Source organism: Macaca thibetana, chromosome 3 (genome assembly GCF_024542745.1).
Source record: "Macaca thibetana thibetana isolate TM-01 chromosome 3, ASM2454274v1, whole genome shotgun sequence".
NCBI classification, from domain to species: Eukaryota; Metazoa; Chordata; class Mammalia; order Primates; family Cercopithecidae; genus Macaca; species Macaca thibetana.
Genome location: NC_065580.1, coordinates 66234268 through 66260552, shown reverse-complemented (window position 1 = coordinate 66260552; position 26285 = coordinate 66234268). Strand labels below are relative to the sequence as shown.

Genomic DNA, 26285 nt, shown 5'->3' with positions numbered 1-26285 from the left:
TGCTGGGATTACAGGCGTGAGCCACGGCGCCCGGCAGTGCTCTCTTTTTGTTTCCATTTATTTGGAATATCTTTTTCCATTCCTTCATTTTCAATTTATGAATATTCTTTTAAGGTGAAGTGAGTTTCTTGTGGGCAGCATATACTTGGGTCTTATTTTTTTTAATCCATTCAGCCACTCTATGCCTTTTTATTGGAGAATTTAATCCATTTCCATTCAAAGTAATTACTGATAGATAACAAGTTACTACTACCATTTTGTTCATTGTTTTGTAGGTTCTTTGTTCCTTTCATCATCTATTACTTTATTCCTTTGTGATTTGAGGACTTTTATAATGTTATGCTTTGCATCCTTTCTTTTGGCTTTGTGTATGTATTAGAGACTTTTGCTTTGTGGTTACCCTGAGAATTTTATAAAACATCTTATAATGGTGTATTTTAAGCTGATAAAATATAAATTTGATTGTATACACTTTTACTTCCCCTTCTACCAACTTTCATGCTTTTGATATAATAAATTGTATTTTTAAAAATAGTTTTTATCTTTAACAAATTATTGTGGCTTTAGTTATTTTTAATAGTTTTGCCTTTTAATTTTTGTACTAGAGATATAATAGTTTACCCACCATTATTACCATATTAGAGGGTTTTGAATTTTACAATGGACTTATCTTTACCAATGAGTTTTATACTTTCATATTTTTTTCATGTTACTAATTAACATCCTCTTCCTTCACCTGGGAGAACTCCTATTAGCATTTCTTGTAAGGTAGTTCTAATTGTGAGAAACTCTTAACTTTTGTTTGTCTTAGAAAGTCTTTATCACCCTGTCATTTTTGAAAGATAAGATTGCTGAGTAGTGTATTTTTGAAATTTTTTTCCAGCATTTTGAATATCATTCTACTCCATTCTGGTCTGCAAGATTTGTGCTAAAAAAATCCCCTGATAATCTGGAGGAGGTTCCCTTGTATGTAACAAATCACTTTCCCTTTGCTGCTTTCAGCACTCTTTTTGTCTTTAACTTTTATTTTATTTTTAATTTTTGTGAGTACATAGTAGATATATATATTTATGGGGTATATGAGATGTTTGGATATAGGCATGAAATGTAAAATAAGCACATCATGGAGAATGGGGTATCCACCCCCTCAAGCATTTACCCTTTAGTCACACATAATCCAATTATACGTTTAAAGTTACTTTAAAATATATTGTGTTCAACTTTTGATTATGATGTGTCTCAGTGTGGGTTTCTTTGGATTAGTTTATTTGGTATCCTTTGGACTTACTGGATCTATATTTCTATTTGTTTTCCCAGGCTTGGGAAGTTTTCTCCCATTATTTCTTTGAATATGTTTTCTTTCCCTTTCTCTGTCTCTTCTCCTTTGGGTACACCATTAATCTGCAAGTTCTTACACTTGATGGTGTCCCCATAGTCTCTTAACCTATCCTCACTCTTTTTAATTTTATTTTTTTCTTTTTGCTCCTCAGATTGTGCAAGTTCTCGCTGATCCTTTCTTCTGCTTGATCTATTTTGCTATGGAATCCCTCTATTGAATTTTTTCAATTCAGCTGTAGTATTCCTCAGCAATTATGATTTCTGTTTGATAATTTTTTTTTATTATACTTTAAGTTCTAGGGTACATGTGCACAACGTGCAGGTTTGTTACATATGTATACTTGTGCCATGTTGGTGTATTGCACCCATCAACTCGTCAGCACCCATCAACTCGTCATTTACTTCAGGTATGACTCCCAGTGCCATCCCTCCCCCCGCCCCCCTCCCCATAATAGGCCCCGGTGTGTGATGTTCCCCTTCCCCAGTCCAAGTGATCTCATTGTTCAATTCCCACCTATGAGTGAGAACATGCGGTGTTTGGTTTTCTGTTCTTGCGATAGTTTGCTGAGAATGATGGTTTCCAGCTGCATCCATGTCCCTACAAAGGACACAAACTCATCCTTTTTTATGGTTGCATAGTATTCCATGGTGTATATGTGCCCCATTTTCTTAATCCAGTCTGTCACTGATGGACATTTGGGTTGATTCCAAGTCTTTGCTATTGTGAATAGTGCCGCCATAAACATATGTGTTCATGTGTCTTTATAGCAGCATGATTTATAATCCTTTGGGTATATACCCAGAAATGGGATGGCTGGGTTATATGGTATTTCTAGTTCTAGATCCTTGAGGAATCACCATACTGTTTTCCACAATGGTTGAACTAGTTTACAATCCCATCAACAGTGTAAAAGAGTTTCTATTTCTCCACATCCTCTCCAGCACCTGTTGTTTCCTGACTTTTTAATGATCGCCATTCTAACTGGTGTGAGATGGTATCTCATTGTGGTTTTGATTTGCATTTCTCTGATGGCCAGTGACGACGAGCATTTTTTCGTGTGTCTCTTGGCTACTTGCATGTCCTCTTTTGAGAAACGTCTGTTCATATCCTTTGCCCACTTTTTGATGGGGTTGTTTGTTTTTTTCTTGTAAATTTGTTTAAGTTCTTTGTAGGTTCTGGATATTAGCCCTTTGTCAGATGAGTAGATTGCAAACATTTTCTCCCATTCTGTAGGTTGCCTGTTCACTCTGATGGTAGTTTCTTTTGCTGTGCAGAAGCTCTTTAGTTTAATTAGATCCCATTTGTCAATTTTGGCTTTTGTTGCCATTGCTTTTGGTGTTTTAGACACTAAGTCCTTGCCTATGCCTATATCCTGAATGGTATTACCTAGGTTTTCTTCAAGGGTTTTTATGGCTTTAGGTCTAACATTTACGTCTCTAATCCATCTTGAATTAATTTTTGTATAAGGAGTAAGGAAAGGATCCAGTTTCAGCTTTCTACTTATGGCTAGCCAATTTTCCCAGCACCATTTATTAAATAGGGAATCCTTTCCCCATTTCTTGTTTTTGTGAGGTTGGTCAAAGATCAGATGGCTGTAGATGTGTGGTATTATTTCTGAGGGCTCTGTTCTGTTCCATTGGTCTATATCTCTGTTTTGGTACCAGTACCATGCTGTTTTGGTTACTGTAGCCTTGTAGGATAGTTTGAAGTCAGGTAGCATGATGCCTCCAGTTTTGTTCTTTTGACTTAGGATCGTCTTGGCAATGCGGGTTCTTTTTTGGTTCCTTATGAACTTTAAAGCAGTTTTTTCCAATACTGTGAAGAAAGTCATCGGTAGCTTGATGGGGATGGCATTGAATCTATAAATTACTTTGGGTAGTATGGCCATTTTCACAATATTGATTCTTCCTATCCATGAGCATGGTATGTTCTTCCATTTGTTTGTGTCCTCTTTTATTTCACTGAGCAATGGTTTGTAGTTCTCCTTGAAGACGTCCTTTACATCCCTTGTAAGTTGGATTCCTAGGTATTTTATTCTCTTTGAAGCAATTGTGAATGGAAGTTCATTCATGATTTGGCTCTCTGTTTGTCTGTTACTGGTGTATAAGAATGCTTGTGATTTTTGCACATTGATTTTGTATCCTGCGAGTTTACTGAAGTTGCTTATGAGCTTAAGGAGATTTTGGGCTGAGATGATGGGGTTTTCTAAATATACAATCATGTCATCTGCAAACAGGGACAATTTGACAACTTCTTTCCTAACTGAATACCCTTGATTTCTTTCTCTTGCCTGATTGCCCTAGCCAGAACTTCCAACACTATGTTGAATAGGAGTGGTGAGAGAGGGCATCCCTGTCTTGTGCCAGTTTTCAAAGGGAATGCTTCCAGTTTTTGCCCATTCAGTATGATATTGGCTGTGGGTTTGTCATAAATAACTCTTATTATTTTGAGATACGTTCCATCAATACTGAATTTATTGAGAGTTTTTAGCATGAAGGGCGGTTAAATTTTGTCAAAGGCCCTTTCTGCATCTATTGAGATAATCATGTGGTTTTTGTCTTTGGTTCTGTTCATATGCTGGATTACATTTATTGATTTGCGTATGTTGAACCAGCCTTGCATCCCAGGGATGAAGCCCACTTGATCATGATGGATAAGCTTTTTGATGTGCTGCTGGATTCGGTTTGCCAGTATTTTATTGAGGATTTTTGCATCGATGTTCATCAGGGATATTGGTCTAAAATGCTCTTTTATTGTTGTGTCTCTGCCAGGCTTTGGTATCAGGATGATGTTGGCCTCATAAAATGAGTTATGGAGGATTCCCTCTTTTTCTGTTGATTGGAATAGTTTCAGAAGGAATGGTACCAACTCCTCCTTGTACCTCTGGTAGAATTCGGCTGTGAATCCGTCTGGTCCTGGACTTTTTTGGTTGGTAGGCCATTAATTATTGCCTCAATTTCAGAGCCTGCTATTGGTCTATTCAGGGATTCAAGTTCTTCCTGGTTTAGTCTTGGGAGAGTGTAAGTGTCCAGGAAATTATCCATTTCTTCTAGGTTTTCTAGTTTATTTGTGTAGAGGTGTTTATAGTATTCTCTGATGGTAGTTTGTATTTCTGTGGGGTCGGTGGTGATATCCCCTTTATCATTTTTTATTGCATCTATTTGATTCTTCTCTCTTTTCTTCTTTATAAGTCTTGCTAGCGGTCTATCAATTTTGTTGATCTTTTCAAAAAACCAGCTCCTGGATTCATTGATTTTTTGGAGGGATTTTTGTGTCTCTATCTCCTTCAGTTCTGCTCTGATCTTAGTTATTTCTTGCCTTCTGCTAGCTTTCGAATGTGTTTGCTCTTGCTTCTCTAGTTCTTTTAATTGTGATGTTAGGATGTCAATTTTGGATCTTTCCAGCTTTCTCTTGTGGGCATTTAGTGCTATAAATTTCCCTCTACACACTGCTTTAAATATGTCCCAAAGATTCTGGTATGTTGTATCTTTGTTCTCATTGGTTTCAAAGAACATCTTTATTTCTGCCTTCATTTCGTTATGTACCCAGTAGTCATTCAGGAGCAGGTTGTTCAGTTTCCATGTAATTGAGCGGTTTTGTTTGAGTTTCTTAGTCCTGAGTTCTAGTTTGATTGCACTGTAGTCTGAGAGAGAGTTTGTTATAATTTCTGTTCTTGTACATTTGCTGAGGAGTGCTTTACTTCCAGCTATGTGGTCAATTTTGGAATAAGTGTGATGTGGTGCTGAGAAGAATGTCTATTCTGTTGATTTGTGGTGGAGAGTTCTGTAGATGTCTATTAGGTCGGCTTGGTGCAGAGTTGAGTTCAATTCCTGGATATCCTTGTTAACTTTCTGTCTCATTGATCTGTCTAATGTTGACAGTGGGGTGTTGAAGTCTCTCGTTATTATTGTATGGGAGTCTAAGTCTCTTTGTAAGTCTCTAAGGACTTGCTTTATGAATCTGGGTGCTCCTGTGTTGGGTGCATATATATTTAGGATAGTTAGCTCTTCCTGATGAATTGATCCCTTTACCATTATGTAATGGCCTTCTTTGTCTCTTTTGATCTTTGATGGTTTAAAGTCTGTTTTGTCAGAGAGTAGGATTGCAACTCCTGCTTTTTTATGTCCTCCATTTGCTTGGTAGATCTTCCTCCATCCCTTTATTTTGAGCCTATGTGTGTCTCTGCATGTGAGATGGGTCTCCAGAATACAGCAAACTGATGGGTCTTGACTCTTCATCCAATTTGCCAGTCTGTGTCTTTTAATTGGACCATTTAGTTCATTTACATTTAAGGTTAATATTGTTATGTGTGAACTTGATCCTGTCATTGTGATATTCGTTGGTTATTTTGCTCATTAGTTGATGCAGTTTCTTCCTAGCATCGATGGTCTTTACATTTTGGCATGTTGTTACAATGGCTGGAGCTGGTTGTTCCTTTCCATGTTTAGTGCTTCCTTTAGGGTCTCTTGCTGGCAGGACTGGTGGTGACAAAATCTCTAAGCCTTTGCTTGTCTGTAAAGGATTTTATTTCTCCTTCACTTATGAAACTTAGTTTGGCTGGATATGAAATTCTGGGTTGAAAATTCTTTTCTTTAAGAATGTTGAATATTGGCCCGCACTCTCTTCTGGTTTGTAGAGTTTCTGCCGAGAGATCTGCTGTTAGTCTGATGGGGTTCCCTTTGTGGGTAACCCAACCTTTTTCTCTGGCTGCCCTTAACATTTTTTCCTTCATTTCAACTTTGGTGAATCTGACAATTAATGTGTCTTGGAGTTGCTCTTCTCGAGGAGTATCTGTGTGGCATTCTCCGTATTTCCTGAATTTGAATGTTGGCCTGCCTTACTAGGTTGGGGAAGTTCTCCTGGATGATATCCTGAAGAGTGTTTTCCAACTTGGTTCCATTTTCCCCCTCACTTTCAGGCACCCCAGTCAGATGTAGATTTGGTCTTTTCACATAATCCTATACTTCTTGGAGACTTTGTTCATTTCTTTTTCCTCTTTTTTCTCTAGACTTCTCTTCTCACTTCATTTCATTCATTTGATCTTCAATCGCTGATACTGTTTCTTCCAGTTGATTGAGTCGGTTACTGAAGCTTGTGCATTTGTCACGTATTTCTTGTGCCATGGTTTTTATCTCTGTCAGTTCATTTATGGCCTTCTCTGCATTGATTATTCTAGTTATCCATTCTTCCATTTTTTTTCAAGATTTTTAGTTTCTTTGTGCTGTGTACGTAGTTCCTCCTTTAGCTCTGAGAAGTTTGATGTACTGAAGCCTTCTTCTCTGAACTCGTCAAAGTCATTCTCCATCCAGCTTTGATCCATTGCTGGCGATGAGCTGCGTTCCTTTGGAGGAGGAGATGCGCTCTTATTTTTTGAATTTCCAGCTTTTCTGCCCTGCTTTTTCCCCATCTTTGTGGTTTTATCTGTCTTTGGTCTTTGATGCTGGTGACATACTGATGGGGTTTTGGTGCATGTGTCCTTACTGTTTGTTAGTTTTCCTTCTAACAGTCAGGACCCTCAGCTGTAGGTCTGTTGGAGATTGCTTGAGGTCCACTCCAGATGCTGTTTGCCTGGGTATCAGCTGTGGAGGCTGCAGAAGATTGAATATTGCTGAACAGTGAGTGTTCCTGTCTGATTCTTGCTCTGGAAGCTTCGTCTCAGGGATGTACCCCGCCATGTGAGGTGGGGGGTGTTGGTCTGCAGCTAGTGGGGGATGTCTCCCAGTTAGGCTACTCAGGGGTCAGGGACCCACTTGAGCAGGCAGTCCATCCATTCTCAGATCTCAACCTCCATGTTGGGAGATCCTCTGCTCTCTTCAAAGCTGTCAGTGTCTTTTACATCTGCAGAGGTTTCTGCTGCTTTTTGTTTAGCTTTGTCCCATCCCCAGAGGTGGAGTCTACAGAGACAGGCAGGCCTCCTTGAGCTGCTGTGAGCTCCACCCAGTTCGAGCTTCCCTGTGGCTTTGTTTACTTAAGCCTCAGCAATGGCAGGCAACCCTCCCCCAGCCTAGCTGCTGCCTTGCAGTTAGATCTCAGACTGCCATGCTAGCAGTGAGAGAGGCTCCATAGGTATGGGACCCTGCCAGCCAGGTGTGGGATATAATCTCCTGGTGTGCCGTTTACTAAGAGCCTTGGTAAAGCACAGTATTAGGGTGGGAGTTACCCAATTTTCCAGGTATTGTGTGTCTCAGATTCCCTTGGCTAGGAAAAGGGATTCCCTCCCCCCTTGCACTTCCCAGGTGAGGCGATGCCTCGCCCTGCTTCAGCTCTTGCTGATTGCGCTGCACCAGCTGACCAGCACCGATTGTCCGGTACTCCCCAGTGAGATGAACCCTGTACCTCAGTTGAAAATGCAGAAATAACCCATCTTCTGTGTCGCTTGCACTGGGAGCTGGAGGCTGGAGCTGTTTCTATTTGGCCATTTTGCTCCAGGACCCCTGTTTGGTAATTTTTAATATTTTCTATCCGTTTGTTGAAATTCTCAGTTTGTTCTTGCATTGTTCTCCTGTCATTAATGAGCATATTTATGACCATTATTTTGAATTCTCTCTGTGGGTAAATCACATAGCTCCACTTCACTTGGGTCAGTTTCAGATGTATCTTGTTCTTTTATTTAGGATATATTCACCTTTACTTTTTTTTTTTTGACCCTCTGTGTTGGTATCTGTACATGAGATAAAACAACTACCTCTCCAAGTCTTGTCAAATTGGCTTCTTGTAGAAGTACCTCACCAGTCCATCTAGCCAGAGATATTAAGTTACCTCTCAAATCTATGTGTTTGTCCAGACTGCTATTTCTGTTTTTGGTGGTCCCTGGAGCTTAGGATGTGTCATATCCTGTCAGTACTCTGAGACAAGTAAGTTAGAATCCAGACTCCCTAGATGTAGCTGGAAAGGTTGGGGTGTTGAATTTGAATATATGTTCCAGTTTTTTCTCTCTTCACTGTGACTGGGCATGGATATTTATCTCCCACTCTTTCTGCAGTAAGCCAGGGAGAGGATCTGTGGCAAATGCTTGAACTCGTATTCAGGCTGCACTCTCTGATTCTGGGGAGATCGCTGCTGAGAGTGGGCCCATTGTATATTGACCATTTTCTTTTCTGTGGTCAGGACCACTCATAAATGCAAAGCCCCATTGGCTCCTAGAGCTGGATCATTAAGGAGACAGTCACTTGAGTGGGATATAGAAGTTGTGGCACTTGGTGCATGACCAAACTCCTTCCAAGAAGAATGAGTAGACCTGGATTTATTACTAGGTGAGCTAGAAGAAAGGCATATGAAGTTTCAAGCTTTGACTCTGGTTGTTGCTGAGGGCTGTTGTTTTTTTTTTCCCTGTTAACTCCCCAATGCAAGTTCATTAGAAGTCAGGCCATTAAGTGGCCACTGTCACTGTGTACGATAAGCCCCTTCTGAAGAGAAAATGGAAGCTGTATGTTCTCACCCTTTTCTGCATTGCTCCAAGGGGATGTAGCCCCTGAAAGTATTTGCATGCTCACTTAAAAACACTTCTTTATTCTGTGATCTATGGAATCTTGAATATGCCTGGTCTCTTTTTTTCCATAGCTAAGAGGTTTAGAATGGAGTCCTTTGGGTGGTAGCTATAAAAACTGGGGCACTTAATGAAAGGCATAAACCCCTTCCACGAAGAAACAAAGACCTGCATGTTTAGAGCCCCTTCTCTGCATTGCTTCTAGGGAATGAAGCCCCCGTAAGTGCTTACACATATATATAAAATGTTCAGTTTTTTCTTTGGTCTAGGTAGACTCACATGTACTTAGTACCCTCTGTTCCCAGAGGTAAGATGTTTAGGATGCAGTACCTTGGATAGAAGCTATAAAAGTGGGACACTCAATGTATGGACAAGCTCCTTCCAGGAAAAATTAATAGAACTGGAGTTATCACAGTGGTGAACTTGGAGAGAAGGCTCCAGAAGAGCCAGTGTTCTTCTCAGTCTGGTGATGGGTTAATATTTATCTGCCTCCTTAACTCCCTGATGCAAGTTAGTTGGAAGCCAAGCTGCCAAGTAGCCACTGGAAAAGTATGCTATAAACTCCTTCTTGAGAGAAACAGGGCTGCATTTCAGCCCCATTTTCTGCACTGCTCCTGTGGGACCAAGGCTCTGGAAATGCTTGCATACTTTTATAAAACACTGCCCTTTTCCTGTGGTCCACAGAGACATGTAAGCCAGTCCGCTCTGCTCCCAGAGCTGGAAGGTTTAGGATGCAGTCCCTTGGGTGAAAGCTGTAAAAGTTGGGGTGCTCAGTGTATGAACAAATTCCTTCCAGGATAGATTAATAGACCTGGAGTTATTGCTGGTGTGAACTGGGGGAAAAACTCAAGAAATGCTGATCTGCTTCTCAGACTGCCAGTGAGCTATTTGTTCCTTTAACTCCCTGAAGCAAGTTAGTTACAAGTCAGGCTGCCAAGTAAACACTGGGAGAATATGTCCCTTCTAGGGAGACAAAGGGCTACATTTTTTAAGCCTCTTTTCTGCACCTCTCCTGGGGCATGAAGCCATTGGACGTGCTTGCCTGCTTGAGTAACATCGATGCTTTTTCACTGTGGTCTAGTGAGACTCTTATGTTTAATCCCTTCTGCTCCCAAAATTGGTGAATTTAGTGTCAAACCAAGGAAAATCTTAGAGTTAGGATGTTATATGTGGGTCCAAATCCTCCTCTCCACAGGGAGAAGCTGGATGTTGGGGATTCCGTTCAAGATTTTATGGCTCAGTGCCTGGGGAGAGTCTGTGTCTGAGTGTGCTTCAGCTTTTCCTACTCGTTTGATGTGGGTGTTCTCTCAGTTGCCTGGTGGGTAGGAGTCTCTCAACTGGTATCTAACTTTCTCTCAGTGGGAATTGATCTGTGAATAGATGATTTTTTTTTTTTTTGGTGGATTCGTGGGTAGAGGGAGAGGCAGGAGCTTCCTATTCTGCCATATTGCTGATGTCACCTTGATATTTTTTTTAATGAGTGGGATATATCATTTTGCTTGGGTTTCTTAAACTCAGGAAGTTTTTTGCAAAGATGGACTGGCTCAACCAGTTTTATATTGTGAACTGATGAAATGTTACTGGAGCAAAAAAATCAACCAAAAACCTATTTGCTTGAAATGGCTTATGTAAAAGATTTCATAGCTGCTATTTTTCGTACATATGTTGAATGTTTTGAAAAATATTTCCAAAGATCACATGTTAGATGATGCACTTCCAGTTGGAAATAAATCTTGTGGCAAGGCAAAGGAAAATGACAAGAACTGTCAGTTAATGCATGAAATTATATTTTCAGGGCATGAAATATAGTGTTCATAGATCAAAACCCAGCCCCCTCAAAAACAGAGTTTTCTGAAGACTTATATACAAACCTAATTGTCTTGTTTGAAAAGATACATAATCAGTTTGATTGTCTGAGGCATCAGCCATGTCTCTGAACAACCCATCTGATATTGCCTTCTTCAGACTGTCACATTCCATCAGAGGACTGAGTTTATTTTCTCTCCCATCAGCCTTGCCTCAGCCTTTATCCTGAGCAGATGCTCATTCTTAACACACTTATCTAGCACTCCTGTCAGTTTCAGTCACAGCAGAATTCATTTTTGTCATTTAGTGCTGTTGAATCTATTATCCAGTCTAAGCCCCCCTCCCCAGATTCCAGGTTCTTATTTGAATATGGAAATTAGACACTGGTGAACACTATTGTTTTGAGCATCTGGTGAATTTTGGATTGCTTGATTAGGTTGCTGATTCAAATGCATCCAGAAGAAAGAGAAAAATTTCTACATCTGACTCCTTTATTTCCTCCAAAGCCAGTCCTGTTGGCTTTTTGTGTACCTGTTACTTATTTTCAGGCATTTTAAAATAGTATAATTATGTTTGATTATTCAGGCCTTGACTGTTTAGCCTGTGGATACTTCATATCCTAATTCTCCTCATCTTTCCTCTCACTGTCTTCTTTGGGTCACAAACGTCCTCTCATCATAATATTTTCCAGTCTTTAAGCTTCTTAGAGGCAGGCACTACAACTTACTCATTTTTTTTCTGTTGTGGGATAAAAAGTGGCCCCTAAAAGGATATGTCCACATCTTAATCCCTGGAACTTGAGAATGTTAATTTACTTGAAAAAAGGGCCTGTGCAGATATAATTAAGTATCCTGAGATGAACTCATCCTATAGTATCTACCTAGATTGGCCCTGAATCAAATGACTAGTGTCCTTGTAAGACACACGGGGGACAAAACTGACACAGAGGAGAAGATGATGTGATGATGGAGGCAGAGATTGGAGTGATGTGGCCACAAACCAAGGAAGCCAGCAACCACCAGAAACTAGAAGAGGCATGGAACGAATTCTCCACTAGAGCCTCTGAGAGAGTGTGACCCTGCTGATGCTGACACTTTCCTTTCAGACTTTCAGCCTCCGTAACTGTGCAAGAATAAATTTCTCTTGTTTTAAGACACCCAGTTTGTGCTAATTCCTTATACTACCCATAGGAAACTAAAGCACTCCCTAGCCATGGCCCCTGGCACAGGATCTGACACATAGATTCTCAGCAAATTTTCCTACATTCATAAATGATTTGTGAGTAAAAGGTTGATAAAAATAGGACACGATTTAGTAAGAATAAGCCAGTTTTAGCTTATCCATGTTTTCCCTGTTCACTCCCTTACTTAGGTTAGTAAAATATTCTAGTAACAAGCCAATGTGCCTGAGCATGGCTACTGAAAAACTGGAAAATAAGATATCCTGCATTTTATTGCCTCATTCAGCAGTGAATGGTGAGAGTGATTTTCTAATGGAATGAGGAGATACTCTGCCAATTTCATAGTAATTAAGGTTGTTTTTGGAAATGAGAGCCATCAAATCTTCCCTGGCAGCCACAGTCTCTATATTCTGAACATAGCAACTCTCTTGTTGTCTCATATCTCTATCTGGGCAATTCTCGGCTGCCCCACAGATATGGCTTTAGAAGATCAAAATGTGTATTGTTGCTGAAATGGTCAAATATATATGGTGTTTCTATCAGTCAATTTCTGATCATTGTGGACCATAGAGAAGTCTGACCCTGCTCACAACTCTTCAGCAGGGTAACAACTTGAGTTTGAAGTATGTATAGATGTGAACAAAAGCACAGTCAGACAGTTTCTTCTAAAATTAAATGTGGAAATGACTTGAAGTCATTCAAATTACCTTGAGTTATTCAAAAAGAACAAACCATTATCCACCATGCTGGAAAACCTTGAAGGTTTTATTCTCAGTATCTTTACATTAATACAGATGCTTTTTATTTTGTGCTGAGAAAATCAATGTTACACATAATGTAACTTTAATATACAACATAGAAACTCATCCTAAATTAGTTACAACAAGGACCTACAAAAAACTTCATAGGAAAAAAAGTTACGTAATATTGCCACCGTATTTTTTTTTTTTTTTTTTTTTTTAGTAGACTGACCCTGTCAGACCCTGTCACCAATGCTCAGCTCTGTAAACAATGGTTATTTCCATGTTCTGGGGGAATTGTTAATAATAGGGGCACTAGAATCAGCCTAGAAAGTTCTAGCACATCACTATATACAGTCCTCAAAAATAATTTATCGTACTGTTTCTAAAAAAAGGTACTAGGGTTGTTCTCTTGCTCTGTTTCCATATTCTGGAGCTGCACATGAGCACTTTTGTCTAACAGTCTAAAAACACAAGAACTGAACTGCAATTCACAATCACAGAGATGAGGTGGTGGAGTCGAGGACTTCCCGCCCATTGCACACCGTTGGCACATACATGCTTGCAGAGGCTGGAAAACAAAGTGGGACAGAAAAGTTAGTCAAGTGGGACACAAAAGTTGTAGCATGAAGGATACAACGGACTTTGGGGACTCAGGGGGAAAGGGTGGGAAAGAGGTGAGGGATAGAAGACTACGAATTGGGGTTCAGTGTATACTACCCAGGTGATGGGTGCACCAAAATATCACAGATCACCACTAAAGAACTTATTCATGTAACCAAATACCATCGATTCCCCAAAAACCCATGGAAATAAAAAATGTGAAAAAATAAAATTAAATTAAAAACTCATTTTGATTTAGCTTTGGAAAATGCTAAATTGTTAAAATGCTCTTGTAGGTCAATTTCTAAATATGTTCTGCTCAAAATTAGTTTGCAACTTGGAACATACCTCTTGGCGGAGAATTTATAAATATAATCATTGTTGAAGGAAGTCACTTGCAGGTTGAAAATTAGCTTTGGTAATCTATAAACTGGTTAAAATACAATGTGCAAAATCAAAAGCTCACTGTAATTTTTATAGGTTACTAAATTATTTACCGTTTTCAGTACCTTAATTAGTTTTGTTCTGTCTATACAGGGATGAGCCTTATATAGTCCGTGAGTCATCTATGAACTCCACTGCCTTAGAGAATGGTTTGATATATTTTCATTGTTCAAGTGGATAACTTCGGTAAAAACACTAGTAAGGGCTGGGTTGCTAAGAGCTTCAATTTCATAACAGGTCTCAGAAAAGATATTCCAAATGGATGGTGCCCTTGTTAATGACAAGTAGTGACAACAGTGTTATGGTATGGCCCTGATGATGCTTTCCTTTCACACTTGTAGCCTCTATAACTGTGAGAGAATAAATTTGTATTGTTTTAAGACACACAGTTTGTGCTAATTCCTTATGCCAGTCATAGGAAACTACAGTACTTCCTAGCCATATTATATAGTATGGATTTATATTCATTCTTTTTATGGCACTCAGTTTTCCTAGATATAATTCTTAGCTATTAACTTGTTTTTGGTAAAGTTTTATTTCATGAGAAGTCTAGGTACAGATAAGTTATATATATTTCACCCTTAATGCTTTTTCTTTGCACTGAATGTGAACAAAAGCAAGGAGCCCCATTCTCCATGAAATGAAACCATGTAGCCAAGAGAATAGGTTGAAGAGATGGTGTTCCATTACATTTAAGATCTCTGTCATACAACCCCTTGGCCTGTCTATTTGTATTTACTCTGACCAGTAGGAGCTGATCCTCTGGGGTACTTGATCACAGCTCAGATCAAAGTGACCAGCCATCTGTCCCATTCTTTAAGAACATATCTCAAAGTTAACATGCAGATAAACTGGCTTCATGTTTGAATGTCCATGCTTGATAGTGGATATATAATTGACCCATACATTTTCATTTTACCTAGGCAAAATCCCTATTAATTTCCTTAAACAGGAGCAACTATTTATGAAATATGAGATTATATGGCATTCAGTGGGGGAGCATTCACTATACTTGGGGCACCGAAGTCTATCAGCAGGTCCACCACTAGGGAATCTATAGCCCCTCAATTTTATGTTGATTACTTGGCTAGGTATGTAAGAAAATCTATGAAGTCAAGTTTGTATGGCTACCTCAAGTTACACTGGAGTCATGCGACATGCTAACTCTTTTGGAGATATTTTTTCATCTTATTAGGATCAGGTTCAATTTTCTTTACAATATGAGCCCATTAAAAGCTCTACAATGAAGAAATTGTTAACACAGTATGTGCCAGATAAATACTTGATGGAAAGCGGTCATAATCATAACTCCAAATGTGAGCGCTTTATTGTTTATAAATACTTTAATTGGAAAAATTATTTCCATATATTGTATCTAATTCCAGCTTCATCAAATGTAGGTAAGGTAAGAGAAAGGGCAAGGCAAAGTGAGATTCAAAATAGGTTACTGGAAACCTAGGAGAGCACTCTAGGTCATTCAATATGTGCTTTTTCTGCAGCCTTTGGTATCCAACTGCCTAATTGACATCTTCATGTGGATGTTTAAAAGCCACTTCAAAATCAGTGGCCAAAGCTGAACTCTTGATTCTCTAACCTGTCTCCATTTAGCTTTCCTTTCCTCAGTGAATGGTTTTGCCATCTGGCCAATTGCCCAAACCAAAAATCTAAAATGTATGTTTCATTCCTTTTTGTTTCAACCCTGCCCCATGTCAAACCTATCATCAGTTTCAATCAACTCTAGATTTATGTCTAACTAGATCTCTTTGCATCTACCACCCTGGGCAACCCACCATGATGTTTCTCCTGATCACTGCAAGAGCTGCACCACTGGCCTGTCTGTTTCCACTTTTGCTTTTTTGCAGTATATTCTCTATACAGCAGTGAGAGTATTTTAAAATATAAGTCACCTATATATGCACTTCCAATGGCTTCCCTGTGTGCTCTAACTCTTTACTCTGGCTTATAAATCCCATCATAATTTGGACCATGTCTCTCTTTTGGTGTTCACCTCATTCCAAATCTTTCCTTCTTTTTGCTTTTGTTCTCAAACACAGCAAGTCTGTTTCTCAACTTTCTGCCCTTACAGTAGCCTTTGCCTCTCTAGGAATGCTCTTCCCTCTGATCTACTCATGTCTGGCTCCTCCTTGTCATCCACATCTGAAATGTTACCTCAGAAAGGTAGTCGTCAGCCCACTTAATTTAAAATAATAGCCAAGCAGTTACTGTCACATCACCCAGTTTTGAAACTCAGCCCAGCCCAGTTGTTGCTGCCTGAGTTTTTTCTTGCTTATTATTATTTTTGGTGTATCATCCTATACCCTTAACTAGAAAATATGCAGGGGTTTTACTTATCTGTTTCATTATTCTATCCCTAGTGCTGGTCATGGAATAGACTGTCTATAAATATTTCCTGAATGATCATATAAATGTTTGCATTTCAAAGATTCAGGAAACCAATGGAAGTTTCAAGAAGGAAATAATCTTTTAAACTAAAGAAATGACCGGCAAACGTGAAGCCTATGGGCAGTCTTCTTTTGAGACAGGTGGGCTTGTGCTTCTCAAGCCACATTGTGACAATGACTGTCAACTACCCTTGCCAAGAGAACTGACTCAGGTTGTGAGCTCCCCATTCAGGCATGCTGCCTTTGACATTTTAACTAATCTCTTTATCTTTTCCAGGATCAAGTTGTATTATTTCTGTGCAGGATAAAAATGCAATTTTAGCGATTGAAGAGGAATAATGTGTCACAGGGATAAGTCTAGAACTAAGGCCTGGGATTCAAATACCCCCTCTTAAGTTTGTATCTGAAACCTACTCTGATGTTCCCTGTTCTCTTATGGAACTTGATGTAATGCTATTCTTTGTAGTGTACTCGTATAGTCGGCTTGCCTATTGCATTCTAATTTCTTGAAAATTAGGTAGCTCTTGCCTAGGTAAGAAGGACAGAATCTGCAAAAGATAGCTGCATGGAAAATCCTCAAGTTCTAATATAAAATAGTCATCTACTATGACCCCATGGACATCATTATGGAAGTTAACAGCACAACTTTGTTTCATCTACCCCCTTCATAGGACATTCAAAGGAGCAACCTACGTCAGAATGTCTAAACTCTTTAAGAGGAAGATAATACAAATTCAAAGTCTTACAAGAAATAGCAACAGCAAAAACCCACAAGACTCTTTCTGCAACTCCTTTTTCACCTAAATACTTTTTAATCTGTCGAAGGGAACTCTAACTTGTTATTTTCTGCTTCTCTTTTATTATTTCATCGGTAGCTTCTGCTGGTGCATTTTACTATGAAAAAAATTCTCATTTTTGCACATGCTGTTGAATATAGTAAGGAAAATTATTGTTTTGTGAGCTTACTATCTCAATTACTTTGCTTTTCATAAATATTTTACATATGCTTCCCATATTAGCCCATCTGTTATTCACCAAGGTAGTAAAATAGGTAGAAGGGCAAAGTACTATCATTTGTGTGTGTATGTTTGTGAGGAGCTTTTTCTATTATTCTGATGAAATACTCATGGGATTTTTAATGGCGTAAGTTTAGCCCATTTTCTTAAGTATGGTTAAGCAGATTTCTATAATCATCCTTTCTACCAGACATAAGAGGCATGTAGCCTTATTTCTGGCTTTCCTGAGACTTGGGGTAAGTAGCAACTATTGGATACTCTAGGATAAGGTGTGCTTTTGCCATTCAAAGTGAAAATTTAAGGCAAATGGAAAAGGACCTTATAAATTCCACTATCGATCACAAAAGGGTAATTCACTGCTATCAAAAGGCATATTTTGCTTTACAAACTGGTGAAACATTGAAGATCAGTGTAACCAAGTGGCAGCTTTGTCTTGCTCTGTGAAATCCCCACCCACTTCTCTTCCACCAGTAATGCATGGGCTAGCCAGACTTTGGAGAAAATTATTGTATTTTTTCAGGTAATTAGACCCTCAATCAATGCTAAATATATTTATTTAATAGATTTTTATGGATGCCAAGTCTGTTAGTCAATTTCGTGGCTGAGACTGGTTGCTGAGAATCAGTATTACTTTAGCAGTGCTACTTTGCATCAGTCTCAGAAAAAAAAAATAAACATTTCAACAGAACAGACATTCCAGTTTGCTTCATCTGTTCCATTTCCTTGCTTCTGATGACCCCAAATAATTTTTTCCCAGGAAGTCTGTTTGTTTAGATATTTTACTATTATGGTCGTGAAATCCAGTTTCCACCAACTGTTTGTTTTCTTGTGTCCTGCTTTGTCATTGAATCTGTTTTCTTACTCATCATCTTAATTTTACTTGTGCTAGGGTCGGTTGGTTCCATTTCAGGAGAACTGTATCTGATAATTGATTAATAGATGTTACCTGGGCAGATGAAGACACGACTACTACCCATTGGCTTGGTATTCTGGTTGTGTCAGAGATTTCACAGTGGAAGGCAAATAATTCATTATTAAGAAATATAGACTGGGTCTAGTGCAGTGGGTTGGGCCTGTAATCTCTGCACCTTGGGAGGCCAAAGTAGGAGGATCATTTGAGGCCAGTCAGGAGTTTGAGACCAGCCTGGGCAATGTAGCAAGACCCCATCTCTAAAAAAATTTAGGTGGGCAGGATGGCATGTGCCTCAGGTGCTGAGGTGGGAAGATCACTTGAGCTGAGGAGTTTGAGGCTTCAGTGAGCTAGGATCATGTCACTGCACTGCAGCCTGGGTGACAGAATGAGATCCTGTCTGTCAAAAAGGGTCTCTTAAAAAAAAAAAAAAAAAAAAAGGCCGGGCGTGGTGGTTCATGCCTGTAATCCCAGCACTTCAGGAGGCCAAGGCGGGCAGATCACGAGGTCAGGAGATGGAGACCATCCTGGCTAACACGTGAAACCCCATCTCTACTGAAAATACAAAAAATTAGCCAGGCGTGGTGGTGGCCACCTGTAGTCCCAGCTATTTGGGAGGATGAGGCAGGAGAATGGTGTGAACCTGGGAGGCGGAGCTTGCAGTGAGCTGAGATTGCGCCACTGCACTCTAGCCTGGGCAACAGAGCAAGACTCCGTTTCAAAAAAAAAAAGAAAAAAGAAAAAAAATATAGACTGAATTCTCAGTGACTGCTTCCTCTTTATGACCCAAGTAATGGTTTTAAATTGTTAACGGTAGATTTAAGATCATCATATTCATTATGCTGTGGGATAAAAATCTGCAAATCCAAGATGTAGTTTCCAAATGGGGAGGTAGAGCTGTATGAAAGCATGACTTCTTCATTCAATGATTCTTTTCTTGTGAGACAAGATTTATAGAAAAAGAAGATATATCATGACGCTTTTTAATGACCCATTACCTTACCAACAAAAATAGCACTTGGTCTTAGTCCATTTTCTGTTTCTGTGACAGAATATCACTTACTAGATAATTTATAAAGAATAAACATTTATTTAGCTCATGGTTCTGAAGGCTGGAAAGTCCAAGGGCATGGCACCGGGCATCTGGTGAGTGCCTTCCTGCTGTCTCAGGACATGGTGAGAGGCATCACATGGTGAGACAGAGTAAGTATCTAGTTCAGGTCTCTCTTTTTCTCCTGTTAAAGCCATCAGTCCCATCATGGGGGCCCCACCCTGATCACCTCATTTAATCCTAATTACCTTCCAAAGACACTACCTCCAATCAGGATACGAATTTGGAGATTAAGTTTCCAACACATGAAATTTGGAGGAAACATTCAAACCATCAGTCTTCAACTAAATACTTCCCTCCATTTTTGCCACATCATGTTACTTTAAAATATGTTCTTGGCCAGGCACGGTGACTCATGCATGCAATCCCAGCACTTTGGGAGGATGAGGCGGGTGGATCACGAGGTCAGGAGATCGAGACCATCCTGGCTAACATGGTGAAACCCCATCTCTACTAAAAGTACAAAAAATTAGCCGGGCGTGGTGGTGGGTGCCTGTAGTCTCAGGTACTTGGAGGCTGAGGCAGGAGAATGGTGTGAACCCAGGAGGCAGAGCTTGTAGTGAGCCGAGATTTTGCCACTGCACTCCAGCCTGGGGGACAGAGTGAGACTCCATCTCAAAAAATTAAAAAATAAAATAAAATAAAAATTTACTCTTCTCCTTCCCTCAAAAAGTACAAAGAGGGATGCCCAATAAATAATTGGTAAATGAAAAGGCTCATTTTTCTGTGCTTTTCTATCAATTCTGCATTCTTTTCACTATCTTAGTTGCCCAACATCACTAGTTTCTCTTCTTTTCTATCAAAATATGTTTCAAACAAGGATCAGAAACTTATTCACCCTGAGGCTCAGATAACTAATATGAGTTGCATGTGCTACTATGCCTAGGGACAAAAGTCTAAACCAAAAGTGTTAAACTCTAATAAAATTAGTTTTAGTCTCCTTTCTAGTGGAACTAATACTGTTAGTGTCACCATTAAATTATGTACAGTATCAGAACACTTTATTAGCTTCTACTGCTGTCTCTCACTCTGGTCTAAACCACCACAATTTGGACTGTGCCTCCTAAATGATCTCTTTGACTGCTCCCTTTTATATTTTGCCCGCACAGCCAAAATTTATGCTTTTAAAGTCCGGTCATACTACAACTCTGATGAAACCCTTCTAGTGCTTTCTCATTTCTTTCAATCAAAGAGCAAATATCCTTATAATGACCTACGTGATCTACTTCCTCTCTGTTCTCCTCGCCTCTTATTTTCACCTTTATTCACCTTCCACTAGCCACATTCAAACCTAACTTGCTTGGCCAGGCTTCTACGTAGTGTCATTATGGGACTCCATGAACATTATGGGACTACATGAACAAGTCTGTACCCAGGCTGATAGAACGAGATGCCATCAGGTATAGAGCTGAAAAGTAAGCTTTTAACTTAAAACAAACAAACAAACAACAACAACAAAAAACCACTGAATTTGCAGATGCTAACATTCTCATTGTCAGAATAGTCTATGAACTGAATTTTGTAACTGAGCTGAGGCAGCAAATCCAGGGAGGCCAGAGGAGCCACACAGCAGCTTTTGAGAGTTTCATCTATAACTCCAGTTACCAAATTCCTAAAGTATCTAGTAGATAGGGCCCTAGTTTTCTCATCTAGAAATGTGGTTATTAGAATAAATGTTCCAAAGTGGCCCTCCCAGCTCTGACACTTGTGGTCACTGTTATTAAAGAAGGTGGGCTATATTTACTTGGGGAAAACCTAGCAACATATTAGAGATAAAGAGAAAATGATTTAAGGGATGGAAAAAAGCAGTTGTGAGACAAACGCAATGACAGTGTTAAATAGAAGAAAGAGGAACTAAACATCCATTCCCTAATACATGTAGAGTTACCTATTGTAGCTGGAGACTCTCTTCTTCCATTGACAATGACAAAGGGAGTAAAAGGGAATGGAGTGAGATTCTCAGGAATGCTGTGGACTTTCTTTTTTTAACTTTTATTTTAGGTTTGGGGGTACATGTCTGTTACATAGGTAAAAGCGTGTCACAGGGGTTTGCTATACAGATTTCAAGTGATGAAATAAGCCTAGTACCCAATAGTTATCTTTTCTGTGGACCTTTTTTTCTTTTATGTGTGGAGGGCAATGGAGTCTTGCTGTCTCCCAGGCTGGAGTGCAGTGGCATGATCTTGGCTCACTGCAGCCTCCACCTCCTGGGTTCAAGCAATTCTCCTGTCTCAGCCTCATGAGTAGCTGGGATTACAGGTGCGCACCACCATGCCTGGCTAATTTTTATATATTTTTTTTAGTAGAGATGGGGTTTCGTCATATTGGCCATGCTGGTCTCGAACTGCTGACCTCAGGTGATCCACCTGCCTCGGTCTTCCGAAGTGCTGGGACTACAGGCATGAGTCACTGTGCCTGGCCTCTTTTCTGTGAAATTTCTAAAGGGAAAAATAGATTAACATTCATCTGGTTTGGATGCTTTGGGTATATTCTCCATGAAAGCAGCTGGCTTGACTTGCTGAATACTCTAGTTCTTCCTGCACTGCCCATTGAAGATTTATGTTTATGAGATACCCGTGACAAGAAAGACCATCAATTCAGTCTGTATTGCTAAATACCTTGCTACTTTTCCTGGTCAGGCTAGTACATAGTGTCATGTGGGGCTCCCTGAACTTAGAGTACAGGCACATGATGCTGTTTTTCGGGAGTTGAACTATAGAGAAGAAGCTTGGGCGTTATGTGTTATGCTTTTATTTTATAAAGTCATATTCAGACTTCAACAATGGCTTGCCCCCTGCTAACTAGGCCATTGCCCCTTTTTAACTAGGCCAAAGTCTGGTCTCATGTGCTTGCTTTCTGTGGTTGTAGCTGTGTGGAAAATGAGCCATGACTCTAGGAGAGTGTTCACTTAATCTTTTTATACCATCACTTTCTTTTTATAATGTGAAAAAACTTTGTGATAATAAGTAATTGTATTAATTGAACGGCTCACACATTACCACCTAAACAAGTGACTTTCTTGGCAGAGAAAATCAATCTCCATATCCCTACAACTCCTTGGGGACCAAAATCTGGGCATCATTACATAGTCGAAGTTTCTGGACTGATTTTCATGATAATGACATACATACATCTGAACGATTACAGCAAGAGACACATATCCTTATAGGACCGAGTCTGGGTACATAATAGCTCTGAAGACTATGGGGCACGCTTCATTTTTCACCTCTCTCTCCCCAGTCTATGCTGATACAAAATCATATTAGTGTCAATATTCTCACCTGCATGACTGCTATAGGGTTTTATACTACGTAACTTCATGTGTACTTCCAGCTTTTCTCTTTAAATATTATGCAGTTCTACTTACATTGCCAACATATGTTCTTGATTGCCTGTCCTTAGGAACTAGCTTTGGGAATCCCTTTTGCTTCTAGAGCAGAAGAGAATAAAAATGACCTCTTTTTCATCCAGATAGAAAGGATATTTGCTTATGTGTGTGGGTGTGGGAGTAGAATTAAAAGTATGAGTTTAGGATTTCAAGGTGTCTGAGTTATACTGCCATTAGAAAGAGCATGCCCACTTTTAGTAAGTGTTTTCTGAGTGGCCAGGTTCTTCTATGCTGGAAATGCCTTCCCTGAAAGTTCCAGAGGGAGCCTGGGAAATCACTGCATGGGGATATGGCCACTGGCATTATGAAGCAAAGGGTGGAAATTCAGAATGCCACTTTGTCTCTGAAACCCTGCTTCCTCTTTGATGGGCTAGAGACCCTCCCTGCACTGACTGCACTGATATCAGTGGATGAAGTAGACAAGGATGGTTTGGGTAGAGGTTCTCAAAATATTTCCCTTGGACCACTTCTATTGAAACAACTGGGGTATCTGTTATAAGCCAGATTTCTGGCCTTTGCTCCAGACCACATGAATTAGAATATCTACGGGTGGGACCAGGGCATCTCCATTTCAAAGGAGTTATTTTTCATACACAAATATCTGGGAATCATTGATCCATGGGTATTCTTAATGGAGAAAAATTAAGGTTTCATTTTTTGTTACTCTTACTTCTACTATCTATAGTTAATTAGGCACAACTTTAATTATACTCTTGCACATAGCAATATGTAAAACTTTTCAGTTTTCCAAGATGTTGTTAACCACGTTCATTCTTTCATGTCTGCTACTGAGTTTGGTTATGCTTTTCCAGTTTTTTTGGAGCAACCAGCCAGCTTTAAAAATTCAACACCAATACTCTTTCTGCTATCAACCACCTTGGCTGCCATCAGAAGGCTCTCCTAGGTTCCAAAGTAATGTGGTATTTCTCCTACTCTCTTGCCAGAGAACTAACTTGGAATTGACATGGCTGTACTTTCCAGTTGGGTGACTTCTTGGTATCATACAGGATTGTGTCAAGTCACTGTAATTCTTGATAAGATGCAGTACTGGATTAATTGGGGATTGGGAAAGTGTGGCATAATTAAAATGGTCACAGACTCTTTGAGAGGTGGGGTCTATGCACCTCCCCTTGAATCTGAGCTTTGATAAGTAAGTATGGTACCAATTATGCTATACCAGTTTCTTGGGCAAGCCAGTTTTTACTTCCTTTTTTCATGGAATATGCTCTTTAGGAGCCAACATGGACAGGCTTCCTGCCAGGATGCAAGGAATAAGAGTGAAAGCATCATGGATCTTCCAGATCAGCTCAGTCTCTGCTTAAAACCATGGAAGAACCTCAGCCTCATGGAGCAGGTGAACCAAGCCCTGTCTGAATTCCTGACTTGTAAACTGTGAGAGATAATAATAAAAAGAGGTATTGTTTTAAGCCTTTAAGTTATGGAGAAGTTTGTTATGCAGAAATAGATAAGGTGGAGGAAACGAGATAACCCTATTTCCATATTAGCTTACTCTCATCTCTACAGCGGGTTGTTTTTACCTCTGAAGAGAAAGTCAGAAAACCAGCAGCAATATTAACAATCACCCAATGAAATAAAGTGCTAACATTATACTCACTGGAAGAACATAAATCATGTACAACCCAAGAAAAACATATGCTTTATCTAATGAACTCAGAGCAGTTTAAGGAATGTTCTTGATTTCTAAAGCAACATACTTCCTAGTATTTAGGAGGGAAATGGATATAAATTGAACTGAATATACAATAGAGGAATCAGACACTAAGATATTAAATAATTGCTTCAATTCCTACCAAAGTGGGTCAGTAACATGTTCATACACAGAACTGAATTCTATTGACCACTGGCCTTTAAACATCTTTGATTGTGATCTATAGAAATAAATACATTTTACCCAGACCTGGTACACGTATACATGTAACTCTTCATGACTTACCTTTCATGCCTTACCTTTATTACATGCAATGCACTCTAACATTTTCTATTTTTTTCTTTTAAAAAACACTGGCCAAAGATACTAGATGTCATGACCCAATAATGGCTTACAGTCTACAGTATGAAAACCACTGTCCTAGACACCAAGCTTCATGGGGCCAGGGATTCTGTCCAATTCATTACTGTGTACACAGTGCTTAGAAATTTTTGGTGTGTAGTAGGTACTCAATAATCTCATGAATGAATAAATTTCTTGATATGAAATACTCCCAACTTATTAAAATGGGAAGGATTTTAATTGAAAGTTGGGAAATCCAGGGTCAACTCTTGACTCTTGTATCATTGTATATCCTTGAGAAGTAACTTCAATTCTCAATTTTCTTACCTATAAAATAGAACTTGTGATATCTGGTACTCATGAGGATAAAATGAGTTCATGAATATATAACTCCTTTGAATAAAAGATGTAAAAATGCAAATAACAGGTGAATGTATTTGTTACTTATGCACGTTAAAATGCCAAGAGATGTTATATAAAATCTTCACTTTGTTACATGGTACTACTTCATTGATTTGGATTAATTAGGGAAATATTGCTGAAACAATGAGGTCTGAATGTAGACCTTTTTTTTAAAAAAAAAAAGTTTATAATTTTATTAACAAAACGTTCCAAAAATGTTGTTCAAACACCTGTCTTCAAGTACTAATTGGGTCACTATCAGATTAGCATACTGAGCAATAGTTTAACAGTTCTGCTGTGGTTGCAGTATATTGGTTTTATGTAAATGGATATTTCTGAATTTCTAACAAGAGACTTGATTGGAGAAAGTGCCCTTGCTATCCCTTCTGGAATTTATTAATTCCCAGCATATGCATTAGAAAATTCTGCCATTTCTAAATTACTGAGGTCTGGATATATGAAATTTTGAATAATTTCTATATGGAAGACTTATGAACTCTGCTAAATTGTTCTAATAACAAGCAAAAGTTCTGAGCTAGCAATGAGACAATTCTGCTGGGATAACATTCTTTTTATTCTCTCTGCAAAGCCTGCCAAGGACCTAGCATCATGAGAACTTTTCCAGCTTGCTCTCCAGGAGAGGCTGCACGATACAGTGGTTAGGTGCACTGGCTTTGAAATCACAGGAACTGACTTTAAATTCTGGTTCTGCCATTTTTAAAGTGTGTGACCCTGAGTGAGTTTCTTTACCTTAAGGGGTTAGAGCATTGAATAAAACAGCACACACATGCACACACATGTGTAAAGTATTTAGTACGGTGCCCAACATATGAAAAATACTCAACAAATGAAAGTTCCTGTTAACTGTTGTTAATATTTTTATAAGTTATTGACAGTTCTCTCTGGTCTGGACTAGGTAGCTGTTAAGATTAGCCTGCTAAAGAAGAGCTTTGTTTGCTCAAGAAATAAACATATTTTGCTAAGATCCATGGAAAATGATCTCACAGGCTTTGCCATGCCCTGAAACTCAACTTTTGTGACACGTTGGAGTTTAGCTGGAAAGACATAAATGTGCAGCCTATCCCGGAACACATGCTCTCAGCCTGTCAGTCTTCCCTCAGTTTCCTGGGGGAAGGGCTGCCCTGTTAAATTCTGTACTTTGGTGGAGAAATTGGGGCACTAATGTGATTGCTGACCCTGTGATGCTGAGTTATTTTGAAGTATCCTTTCTAATCAACTCGAGGCAAAATTTTGAAGAAGTCATTTGTCTCTGTCACTTTCTGTCCTCCCTCCCCGTCTCATGGCTCCAGTTCTTTTCTTCCCCCTCATCCAGTGTCAGTGAATTGCTTCTACTTCACACCACAAGTTAGCTGAAAATGGCTTAAAAGGTCTTCCCCTTCAGGTACATTTGTGCTTTAGAGAACTCTAAAGAATTAAATCAATGATT

The 26285-nt window shown here is 39.3% G+C and overlaps 2 protein-coding genes across 4 annotated transcripts in view; one reads left to right on the top strand and one right to left on the bottom strand.

Moving 5' to 3' along the window:
• The window catches only part of ELAPOR2 (endosome-lysosome associated apoptosis and autophagy regulator family member 2), a 272270-nt gene that overhangs the window by 185898 nt on the left and 60087 nt on the right, over positions 1-26285 (top strand). Inside the window, exon 22 of one of the 3 annotated variants that reach the window (XM_050785252.1) lies at positions 23659-23726. The exons of the other annotated variants lie outside the window; for them this stretch is intronic. Within the exon in view, the coding sequence (XP_050641209.1) occupies positions 23659-23700 (42 nt within the window). The 3' untranslated portion in view covers positions 23701-23726. Of the gene's footprint in view, positions 1-23658; positions 23727-26285 lie in introns of those variants that run through there. 3 annotated transcript variants of the gene reach the window in all.
• Positions 12551-26285, bottom strand: part of GRM3 (glutamate metabotropic receptor 3) — a 102256-nt gene continuing 88521 nt past the window's right edge. The window contains exon 5 of the mRNA XM_050785253.1: positions 12551-13122. Coding sequence (XP_050641210.1) covers positions 13049-13122 — 74 coding nt within the window. The 3' untranslated portion in view covers positions 12551-13048. The remainder of the gene's footprint in view (positions 13123-26285) is intronic.